At 30.9% G+C, this 13089-nt stretch overlaps 1 protein-coding gene across 1 annotated transcript; it reads right to left on the bottom strand.

Moving 5' to 3' along the window:
• Positions 1-103: 103 nt before the first annotated feature.
• LOC132733695 (uncharacterized) lies at positions 104-12272 on the bottom strand. The gene is made up of 17 exons (XM_060720362.1): positions 12070-12272; positions 11328-11488; positions 10437-10628; positions 9856-9947; positions 9219-9363; positions 8705-8792; positions 8020-8238; positions 7185-7324; positions 6476-6604; positions 5569-5712; positions 4892-5020; positions 4153-4281; positions 3062-3196; positions 2595-2697; positions 2191-2439; positions 1161-1324; positions 104-351 (listed from the first exon to the last, which is right to left on the bottom strand). Exons 1-17 carry the CDS (start codon positions 12261-12263, stop codon positions 104-106), a joined length of 2661 nt encoding a protein of 886 aa, XP_060576345.1. The 5' UTR covers positions 12264-12272.
• Positions 12273-13089: the final 817 nt, after the last annotated feature.

Genomic DNA, 13089 nt, shown 5'->3' with positions numbered 1-13089 from the left:
ATAAATTATTATAATAAAACACTGAAGACCCAGTAACAGACATGTACCTGCCTAAAGGGAAATACATCAAGAACCACAAGATAACTAAAAGTGATTTTAAGAATTACAAGTTTGAAACTATACCTTCCATGATATGGTCTTCCAATTCATTACATTGCTTAAATATATTAGATAGCATTCCAATAAGGTTTTGAGTCAAGAGTTTCCCGTCAGGTTGGGTATATGTTATGTTGTGAACACAGTAAATTAGTGTAGCAATGCTATCGCAAACACGTCCGAGTTTCCCACTTTGTAAATATGCAACGGTCAGCTCGCTGTTCAAAGTGCTGCCAAAATCTGCCAAACATTGAGCTGAAATATATGATATTATATTTGAAAATTAACCATCAGTGAGCTATTAATCACATTTTTATCGCAAGTTTTCATGTTTTATTTATTTGAAATATCTCAGATTAATATGATTGTATTCACTAAATGGTTTGAACGAAAAATGTCATTAAAATATTCTGAGGCATTGGTATAAAGACACTTCATAGATTTATATTTTTCATAAACTTTAATGCTTTACGGGTCTCTTAAGTTTGTTTGTTTTTTTTTTTGTTGTTGTTGTTTTTTTTGGCATGGCGGGACTTATTTTAGATAATATTTCCATTTGTTGCAGGTTAACACCAATAAACTATAATGAGTACAAAATTTTAGACCATTCGCTCACTCCGATTTTGTTTCAGAATATTTATTCAAATTGTGAAAAATTACCTAAAATTGAAAAGCGTTGCAACGCTTTTCATTCAAATCGGGCGGGTAAAAGAATATCACATAGATTTTCAATATACTTATGAGTTTATCTTTTAATTATCTGTTGCATATCTTTCTGTTTTAGGTGCCAAAGATGACCTATGTTAGTTTAGGTTAATTTTTTTAGTTTTTAGGATTTTTGACCACAGTCGAGTTCCTTTAAAACACAATTTCAGGAGATAATTTATATAGCATTGAAGCTCTCTTCCCAATCCTGATTTATAATTTATATGTATTGTAATATCGTGTTATACATATTATAATTATAGATATTGTTTAAACCAAAGAACATTTGCACAACAATAAAACAAAATAGCTCAATTTTTTTTGCATACATATTTCATTTAATAAGAGTACATCATTACCAATGGGATGGAAAGGGTCAACATTTTGTTCTGGTATTACAAGATCGCAGTCTGCAATATTTTCTTCTAGATGGCGCTCAAGTTCGAACAAGACTGGTACCATGTCTACCGACAAACAACCAGTCGAGAAATCATAGACACAGTCTACCATCGTCTGATAAGAGCTAGAAGAAAATAAAACGAAAATAAAATCGTATAATATTAAATAAACTTTAATAGAATATACATGCCAGTTTATTTTTCATACTTGAAAAAAACCTGAAATAGACTTTACGGCATCAAACTCCAAATCAGTGTTTGAAAATCATTTTTGGGCCTATCGTACTTATCTATGACCATATCTACAAACAACTTACTATTTGATAAACATACAAACATTTGGACAAGTTAGAAACTATCACTTGTATGGAATGAAAACGAGAAGTACCTTTAAAGAAGATACTCGGCCGAGGTAAAACTGGTTAACGTGCAAAATTATGTAATTTCTAAGTTTTCAATACAAAAAAGAAATGTTAGCAATGCTTGCATAGTAATGATGTAATAATCATTTTTTTGTAGGGAAATACCAATTTTGTAAACTTTGAAATTAAATTATAAAGCATATTGATATTGATGATTTTTCAAAATAGGACAACTTCTATTTAAAATGTCCCTGGTTTCACGTTTGACTTTATATATTTTGTAATCATTTACAAATTAACCTAAAAGTTAAAGAATTATACTCATCCCTATACATTTTATTTTATAACTATCCTTTCAATTCATTTAATAGTGGCAAAACTATTCTTTACATTTTATATTATAGCTATCATTTATTATTTTTAGAATGGTAAGAACTATCCTTTACATTTTATTTTAGAATGGTTGGAACTGTCCTTTACATTTTATTCTAGTATGACCAATGAGATTCACCGACTTCAGTTTTCAATTTTAAAATGACCATTAAATTTTTTTCTCATATTCAATCCTTCCCTGTTCATTTTACAGGAAGTCAAACTGATAACAGACAGACTTCTTTCGAAAAACTTACTCGCAGGTTTCGTCAATGTTAACAAAACATTTCACAGCGTTTTGAATGGAACATTTTCCGGTTGTGTCGAGCTCTGTCGTATTCGTTTGCCATCCGCCATTATGGAATGACCATATAAGGTCATTGACGTCACAGATATATTGAACAGATTGTATATTCCACCATACAGCGTTGTGAGCGATTTCCAGCACAGTTGTCGGGCAGCCTTTCACTTTTGAATCCGCACATTTTAGAAGATTTACTGCCGACCTAAACAGTGAAGTTGTTTTAGCAAATATTTTGTTGCATAATTAATATATAAAATTTGACACAATTACTTTTATAATAATTTTCATTATAAAAAAAACTACAAATATGTAGAAAGTGCAATATGAACTTATATGTGCAGAACTTTGTGTACTTACAAACATACGTGTCTTGACTTTGATCCCGTTGCCATGGATACAAGATACGGAAGAGACGCATCATTAATACATTGCTGTACCCCCAAAACATCGCAAACATCTTCTGCAATGAGAAATATGAAACTAAAAATAGAATTTGCACATGACATACAGAATTCAGAAAAGAAAAGAATGAAAAAATCATTAGAATAGTTCCTACGCGATAATATAATTCTTATAAATGTGTAAAAGAAATACACTGTATATTATTAGTTATTAAGATTTTTTGCAAGTTATAGGTCCTTTATTGCAGAAAAAAAGAATTATATATATAAATCGACTGCACCCGTGTATATAGATTATATAAACGTCACGATTATCCATTGAAAAAAGACGTTACAAGCGTGCAGTTTTTTTTTGGAATTATTTGAAATTTTTGCAATCAAGACCTTAAATATTCTAAAGAGAAGGTTGTCTTTCGAATATACCTTTAGGACAGTACATTAATGTGCAGCTAACCGTCCCATTATTGCAAAAGCAATGGTTGCAACCGTCTGCGGCAAGGAAATTGTCTCCAGAAAAATACTTGGCTCCGTTATACAAACAGTCCTTATCGTCTGCAACTAAAAAAACAGCCTTGTGCTTTTAATATCTCGATGTCCAGTGTGTGTATCCATTTTCATCAAATGACAAAGGTTAAGATAACAATTATCGATTAACAAAAAGATGAAAAATATACCAATTTATGTTTGTATATTAATAAAGAATTAAACACCTGTGGGTCGTTTGGTATAGAAACATTTTGTGGACAATTGATATAATATGAAAAACTATTTTTCTAATGTACCTTTATGTATTCTACATCAAACATTTGTCTCGTTATACAAAATCTTAGTTTTTGTAATCCTTCAACACAATTTTATTTATTTATACATTACAAAATTTGAAAAATAAAAATGTAAAATGAGGTTAAATATGTGTATTGATGTGTTCATTTTTATTGCAAATGTAGTGATCCTGTATGTTGTAATTAAGGTTGTTACCACACTTAAGTGAAATTTTTTATATGTATATAATTATGCTTATAAAACAATTTTCAAACATTGAAGGATATGTAAACTATGTACGGCAAATATTTGTCCACATTATAGGTAATCATTAAAACATATGCATTCATTTCTTATTGAAAAAAAATTTACTTAGACTTTATAGAAAATAAATTTATTAACATGAAAATGTAAATTCGGTAATATCTTAACAAACGATGCTTTTTTGGAACTTACAATATTGATAAATCTTCATTTGAGCATATATTTATGATATAAAACATAAAAAATTGAGTAACAGGATGTTAGAATACTCACCAATCAAGTGCAAATTGTCACAGACTATTGCAGACTAAATAATTATAAAGTATCTACCAATCATTATACAATTAATAACTAGCTTACTTAAACTGATTGTGCTGTCTATGATATCACAGAAATTCCACTTAAGTTTATAAGTGATACATACTTTACAATTATCATATGTTCATAAATAAAAATTTTCGGTGAAATGCATGAAATTTGAAGCATACCTGGGGGACATAACATCAATGTACAGGCAACGTTTCCTTTACTACAAAAACATGAGTTACAGCCATCGTCTGCTTGGAAGGAATCGCCATTGTTATATCGTCTGCCATTATACCAGCAACTTTCATTTACTGTAAAAGAAAACAAGTGATGGCAAATTATAACAAAATTACGTATGTAAAAATAACAAATAAAAGGATGTCTGAAATAAATCACTAAATCACGAGGGAAATTTGAAAAACAAGATCAACAAGAAAGGGCGGCGTTCAATAAACGCAACTCCCGCGCGACCAGCAACATACAACCACCGCATGGAGCTTAGTAGGTCAACAAATAACATTTAACCCAAATAAAACAATCAGCAATAATGTACATATTTTCAACGGATAGGTAAACCACAAGGATGTAAAACTTTTTATATGAGATCAGATAAGTCTCGAATTTCATTTGTCAGGTCACATTTTGTGGTGGTTTTTTGTCCAAACATTTGCCCGAGAAAGAATATGCCTATATATCATTGAACTATGGTCATAAAATAGTTGTTCATATATTTGGTTTTACTCATCCGTAATCAAGTATCAGTCTGGTATCTACTCGATTTTAATTTTGAATTTTAATTTGATATTGTAATCACAATTCAAATATTCGAAGCAGCGCATATATCCCCCCCCCCTCAAAAAAAAAACAACAAAAAACAAGGACTGAGACCAAGAATTAGTTTCTAAAGTGATAGTTTTGTACCTGAAGGACAATACATTTCCGTGCAACTGATCATTCCATTATAGCAATAACAGAAATTACAACCATCTGATGCAGGAAAACTGTCGCCTGTTGAGAAGGAACTATTACCATGCTTACAACTGTCTGTTCCTGAAATAAGAAAAGTTCAAAATGTTTCCGGGAGAAAGGACGTATGGTTATTTGAATTCGCGCGAGAATGTTTGTGTAAACTTTGAATTTATAACAATAAGATCTTGGGATATTGTAATTGTTTTTTTCATGGCTATGAATTCATGCATACTGTTTTGAATATTTTCTGAGAAACAATTATACTAGAAATAACAATGATAGTTTTTTTGTTTTTTTTGAAAAAAAAAAAACAAAAACAAAAAAAAAAACAACTTCAGAGCTGTTGTATTTTCTTGTCCTTTGGGATCTTTGAAACTACGTTACGCCAATGCTAGGGGCTTGAAAAATGTTACACTTTCCATTATTTGTCTTGCGCAGACTCAGTAATAAGTCAGACAGAAATTGTCAACTATTTTTTTGTTTTTTTGTTTTAATTTAATTCGAGGGATATATGATAATTTACAGACTACTTAACATATTAGTTTAACATGTATAAATAATATCTTTTTTTTAGAACTTAAAAAAGTTGTATTATTCGACCTTTTATTGTCTCACCCCTGCTACATTACCTTGAGGTTTTGGGTCGGAACAAACATGACCACACCCATTACTACAACATATCTGTCCGTTGTAGCAGTCATTATCTGCACGGCACATTTCTATACAAACACCGGCTTGATCTGGGTCAATATCCGGGCATTGCTGATTATGGTCTGAAGCGAATTTAAAAAATCAAATTGAGTAAATATAGCTCAGCTAAGGTATTCTTTTGAAAATATATTTGTTGTAACTTCTTTACTGTTAGCTGAAGTCACGATCTAATGACTTTTTTAGTTTATAAGATTTACATGAAATCAATCAATTTGGTGTTGTTTTTTTGTTGATGTTGTGTTGTTGTTTTTTTTTTTAGGTCATTTTCTCAAATTTCTAAATATAAATTTACCATGCATAAGATATATCAAAATATAAGCAAAGATTGTAAATACTAACTGCTTAAAGACAATTTATATAACAAACGTGTAATTTCAATGTATTTTAAAACAAAAGACACCACTAAATTTCTTGATCAGATACCTCAATGAAATAACCATGAGAACGATTTTCTTATGACATGAAAAGTCTATAAAATTTACTCAGAAATAGTTATGGATTTACCATGTTTTGCTTACGTAAACAATTGCAGTGTTGTAGCAAACTTCATTCACAATGTTCATGTTCATGTATACATATATTTTTCTTAGCCATATTGGTGTTCTTCGATAAAGAAATGATTTTGCCTACTATGTTTATTGTAATATTTAACATCGCATTGTTTAAATGCACCTTTTTTTACAATAACAGTATTTCAAAAGTATACATGTACGAGTACATATTTCAAGTCTATAGTAATACAAATTTGACAGCACATTATTTGAAAAAAGTGCCAAGTAGGTTGTAATAAATGAGCACGGACTATGTACATATAAAGTGGGATACCTGGTGGGCAGTACATAAGTGTGCACCCAATATTTCCTCTGTCACAAGTGCAATAATTACAACCATCATCCGCCATGAATGTTTCTCCATGGCTATATACCATATAACCATGGTTACAAGTTCTATTATCTGAAATTTATAATAAAATTCGAAATATTAGAGTATACTGTAATAGCAGTTATATCATGGATAATTGTGTGGCATACACGGACATTTATATAGACATCTATAAAAATAAGTGACAACAGGCATTAACAAGGTTAAAAAAATACTCAAAATATTACGCACTAGTAGTAAATATATGTACTGAATATAGTCCTATCACGTATAGACCTATAATGTATTCATAAGTATCATATCCCATCGACTGTGATAGAACGAAATGTTCACCCTAGACTTAAGGAATCTTACACCGGCTGCGCTACAGATCGGAATATAGATCTAGCTCGAGGGTAACTGCTTACATTAGGCTTATGTATAATAACAGTCATTGTGTTGAGTCAAGTATCAATTAATTTCACTAGATCTTTATTTAATTTAAGATCAAAAGCGTCTTCGACAATATGCTTTCTAAACTAGTTCACTATATAACTGTTAAACGAATGATTTAACCAGTGCATGGTGTCATCTTTCATAACGTCAGGTTTTTACCAGTTTTTTTTTTTGCACTCGTTTCTGTACAATAAATAAAATAAGGTACCATCCATACCGATGTTATCTAAATAACAAATTCCCTGTATCATATAAGCTGCCATCTGTACGTTATAAGCAGTAGACTGTATATGGCCTGTACTACAATTTGTAAGGTCCATCTCCTTCAGCGTCCTCTCATACATTTCTAACACTGTCCTGAATAATTTTATTGATAGCATTTTTAAGTATATAGCAATACAGTCAAACCTGTATACAAAGGAGAGACAGTGTACGGCCTTTATAGACTGTAATTCTTTATTTTGAAGCCATTCTGTTCTGATCTGTTTAATCAATAAAGGGTTGTCGAAAAGAGGCTTCTTTTATTTACAGAGTTGTCTTTATTTTAAGGGCCGGTCCTCAATACAATTTTAACATTTATGCTGCATTATATTTCTATTAAACATAAAAAGATTGAATAATAAAACATAATTTGAAAAGGGGTGAACGTTACAGGTTTATGTTGGTCAACAAAACCCTTCTATCCCGCAGAAATGAACCATTTATTTTAATGACAAACTCACGGCAAAGTGTTCAGTCATAATACTGTACGATAAGGTAACAAAAAATATGTAAATAAAGCAACATTCATGAAACCTTAAAAGATATTTTGTGTTCTTTCATAAAAAATGCCGAAAGGTGAATGAAATAACATGTACCTATCAGTTCATCAATTCTTCACTTTGTGTTGGTCTTTTAAAATATTTAAAATATATAATGTATCAGGTGTTCGACATAATGATGTTAATATTACTTGATGACTATTCTATAACATGTTTGCTTCAATTTACATAAACAGATACAAGTTAATTTTAGCGGTTAAGTTCATCACTAGAAAATACTTCGCTTCGTACTTGCAAAATCCATCGACATTTCCAAAAGGACTTGCAACCACGGACAGGAGGAGCATAGAACTGCATTGTCCACATCCGCATACTGGGCTACTTTCCAGACACGTGGACATGACATCTCTTGCAAGAAGGTCACGCGCATGAATACCAAGAGCCATGTTTTGAGAGGACGTGCAATCTTGTGTTGACTGTATCATACAAGAAATATGCTCCTGAAGGTGCCTGCAATTGTTTGTATGTAATCATGATTAAATAAAAGTAGGCAGGAGTTAATAACAATGATATAATAATTGAGTGCAGATATAATTAAAATGTAATAACTCTGGCGACTTATTTACGCCATATCCCACATATTCGGAGATTCCTTTCAATCTATTTTATTTCTTTAAAATGACTAGACCAATACAAAATTAAAATTTCTGTTGGTGTGGTGTTTTTTTGTTTTTTGCTTGTTTTTTATTTGGTTTTGTTTAAAACTTTTTTTAACAAAAAGCAATGAACAAAAACTCCATGCAGGTTTAAAAGAACAAAAAAAAAACAAAGAAGTCATTTTAATCAGCATTTGAAAGACAACTACACTAAACGCTTGTATCACAATAAATCGGTAAATCAGGCTTCGACATGATGTTTAGTTCAAAGTTTCTTCTACATGAAATGAAAACGAAGTCAAAATCTGCGTCACACTCACAAACAATTAATTGTTTCATTTTGCACTAAAGAAGAGATCATCTGAAAACCACAATACATCGCTGCTTCCGGTTGACAAGTAGGGGACTCTGCAAACAAAGAATATAATGATTATAAAAATATAACAATGTCTCATCTTTAAGGGAAGTAAAGATATAAATCATATATTTCATTGTTCATCATAACATATTACATATATCAGGTGTCATTACTTAGATCCTAAACCTTACATTAGTTTAAATTTATGAGAAAAATTACATTTGTTTTCCTTTTGCTGCGTTTTTTTTTTATAAATTCTCGGAAAAAACGTTGCTTCGTTTGGAAAAAAATGCGGTTCCCATGACAATTATCATACACAAGTGATTTTCTTTGGTGTATCAATAAGGCGATGTGTTAATTAAAAAAATGATTAATTTTAAAACAGCATAAAATCTTGTTCTGGCAATATTCCCATTCTAAAAATTCCTTGCCAACTACATTTTAGTAAGGCAATTTAAACGTATGAAATATATTACCTAATATGACGTCATTCCACGGTTGATTGCAAAGACTTGTTCCACAGCACATGGAACACAATACTCCATTGCATCCATTCTGACAAAGGTCCGGTTTAACACAGCCTTTATTCAGTACAGTTCCCGTGAAAACAGTGCCGCACATCTGTGAAAAAAATTTAGAAAAAGACACATAAATTATCATATCATTAAAGAATAAAAGAAAAGACGCGAAACGTACAAAATTAGGTGTTGCGCTCACTTTTTTATTTGAAAATTTCGTGTAACATCATATCATATCGGTAAGTGTCCCCTTACAAACGATACGCGAGAACGTTTTAATAAAATTGCAAAAAAATCTATAAAGACACCTTATTGAAATGATGAATTTATTTTGATATTCCTGTAGTTGAATGAATATATATTTCACAATAAAAATCATAATTATTACATAAGAACGATCCAAAACTTAAATCAGCGCCTTATGAACGCTCCATGGATCTTCGTCTAATAAACGCTCCGTGGATCTGAACTCTAGTCGGAAAGAATCGATGTTTACCGAACATTTAATTTAAAATTGTTTTTTTATGAATCACTTTCATTCGTAAGTAACATATGTATCATATTTTGAGTACAGCAAACGAGTTGAATTTTATACCTGCATATCTGGGGAACAAGTTTGAACTCTTTGTTGATTACAATCCTCGTTTGACGTAGCATTAACACAACTGTAACACTGTAACTGTGGACCTTTAAGCATAGCAAATATATGAATTTTATAAAATAAAGTTTTGTAAAATATACATGTAGTTGTATGCAATATTTATATTACATTGCTGCTATTTGTTTTCACCGTGCTTTGGAAAGTTGGTGTATAGCATCAATTTTTTACAAATTTGCAAAAAATTATCAACCATGCTGTTTCAGATCAATTTAATCTAAAGGACAGGTCTAAAAAACAAGTCGGTGTTAAGAAATGAGAAAAACGTATTGAAATCTTATATTTACACACACACAAACACAAGAACAAAAAAACTTATGAAGAACTGAACGGACAGCAAATTTTTAAAGTTATTATTTAGGGGAATGGGGCTTCTAAAATAAATATCTTCCACAAAAAAACATGTGAAGACAATCTATAAGCAACATTTCAGGGTGTTTAAAAGATCAAACTAATTATAGTGAATTAATGAGTTATGCCATGGCTTCTTTTCAGTGAACGAAATTATTTCACAATACCTTGGCATTTCCCGTACACAATCTTGCCAATCTGCTGTTGGGTTGAATTCATGACATCTAGTCTTTGACCTTCGAATGATGTCATATGTGTATTGATACAGTAAAATGCTGCAGTAGCCTCATTACACATTTGTGTTAACACATAATCATTTGACATATTTGTCATCGGCATATAGTTAGTGATTTGGTACGCTGAAAAATAAGAAATTGTTGAACTCGTTACAGAATAATAAAGGTATGTGTGGAATAAATTGCATATTCAACCTTATTTTAGACATTACGTATTGAATCGGGGAGTAAATAAGAATAAAATGAATCATGTTTTTTAACTCAAGAAAGAATAATCATACTGATTCTAAAGAAAAAAATGAATATTTTTATATTAAGAAATTATAATCATTTTTTATCTAAAGAAAAAAATAATCATTTTTTATCTAAAGAAAAAAATAATCTTTATTATCTAAAGAAATACTGAAATATTTTTATCTTAAGGAAAAATAACTGACAAAAACTTCTAAAACCAGTATAAACATGCTGGATACAGGCAAATACATTATGAAAATTCGGTCTGATAAGCATAATTAGATTTATGGCTTTTGTTATTTAATGGAAACTTTAAAAGCCATTCAGCATATTTACTTGATAATGAGTAAATAAAATCAAAACCGAAGCAATTAGTCGAATCATTTCCCCAACACAACGGAAGACACAAATATTATCATTAATAAAGGAATCAATATTATCTCATTGATAAAATTATCTTTAATTTATTTATGACAATTTCTTTTTGCGCGTTTTATGGACGTGAGAGAACATAGCGCGATGTCGGTGCTCTCCATGACTGTGTAGATCTGTTATTGATTGGGATATATATTAATTTAAAGCTCTTACCAGTCATCATAAAGTTTTGTAGGCATGAAGGCAAGGTTATTTCACAAAGATAAGCGTCATTCCCAATTAACAGCGGTATTTCCCGAAGTAAACTTTCACCAACGGACGGGTCGCAATAACCTGCATGCTGATATATACATTGCTTTGCTGCTGCTATGGACCTGCAAGAAATATATTTATGATGATGTAAGCAAATACTCTTGCTTATGTATTATTATAAAAATTATGTTATTGCTTGTCTGTATTAAATGTTCTCACATTCGTATATTCGTCATAATTCTTGGCCCTCAATATTCTTTTATTGCTTTAATGCCCTTATATGTTCATTAATCTGTAAACTATCAAATTTGCCGTTATTATACAAAATAAAAGAAAAAGAAAGAAATACGCAACCATTCTCGTGAAAATGTAGTTGTTTCATGAATCATATCATTTTATTAAATCATTTACTAAATCATTATAATTTGGAATTCTTATATGGTATAGTTTGTCTTGGTCAAACTTCACATGCATGCTTTTGTAAATGACCAATGGCAATTGTGTTTGATGACTATGCCAATACATTTGACATTATATTTTTTAGAAAAAAATAATAGTTGAAAATGAAAAAAATGCAAGTATTTGTATGTTGGTTTCTTGTAAAGTTTGTTTGCATTATTTTTGCCCTTATTATTGCCTTTATTTTTGTTGTTTTTCCTTTTTTTTTTGAAAAGCTCAGAACGCTCTTATAATAAATACCTACCCACATATACTAGCATTTTCATACTGAAGACTCCTCTGAAGGTTTACAATACATGACCTGGCCAAACATTCCTCACAGTATATCTGCGGACACTGGTCATTCAGTTTGTGACTCAATCTGTGAAGCTTGTTAGATACTATGCCCAGTGTCACCTGATCACATCCACTGGTAGCTCTGTGTACACATGCTTTCATTTCTGGTATTTCCCTTTGAAAAGAATCAAAATTCATCCCCGTTCTTAAAAAATACGAATATTTTACAGTCATAAACTTATTTTCTTGAATTGCAAACATTAGTCGTATCAGCTGCCTTCTCAACTTTGAATATAAAAAGATCAACCGTGTCGTCACCCTTAAAGGACTGCAAATATCTTTTTACAGTGTTTGGATATCTCTATATTTGCATCGATCGACCAAATCCTAATACTTGTATTAGCCTATACATAAGTATCAAATAATGTCAAAAATATTTTGTATAATTTGGGACAACAAAATTAATGATCATGTGTTTCAGAAAAGTAATACTAGTATGTCTGATGATGAAGCGATATTGCACAATCAGCCACTTAGATTTATTAACTTAATTACATGAAATTCTTCCTCAACATCTTTATCTGTACACACATTTCCTTGTATGTTGCATTGATGAGAACAAGAACAACAAGAGCCCGGTTTGAGCGGGGTGATGCTCCCCGAATAGGTTTTGGACACAGGAAAGTACACCTCTTGTAGTTTCAGAGTTATGTCCCTGGAAAAAGTTCAAAGTGCAATAATTCCAAAATTAGGAAAGGCAGAGTTACTGTTCTTTCCACTGCACTTCTAATCACTGTTATCTATCAACTTACAAAGTTTCTTGTTGATATCTCTTATGGTTTTCGAGTTATGTTCCGGACAAATTCAAAAAGTAAAAATAAACAAATGGCAATAACTCAGGAATTAGGCAAGGCAGAGTTATGATTCTTGTAAACTGCACATCTACCCATTGAGATACATCTATCTACAAAGTTTCATGTTGATATCT

The sequence above is a fragment of the Ruditapes philippinarum genome, unplaced genomic scaffold, assembly GCF_026571515.1.
Source record: "Ruditapes philippinarum isolate M1 unplaced genomic scaffold, ASM2657151v2 ctg3741_1_1_1_1, whole genome shotgun sequence".
NCBI classification, from domain to species: Eukaryota; Metazoa; Mollusca; class Bivalvia; order Venerida; family Veneridae; genus Ruditapes; species Ruditapes philippinarum.
Note: the sequence above shows the minus strand (reverse complement) of the source record. Positions and strands in the feature narration are given on the sequence as shown.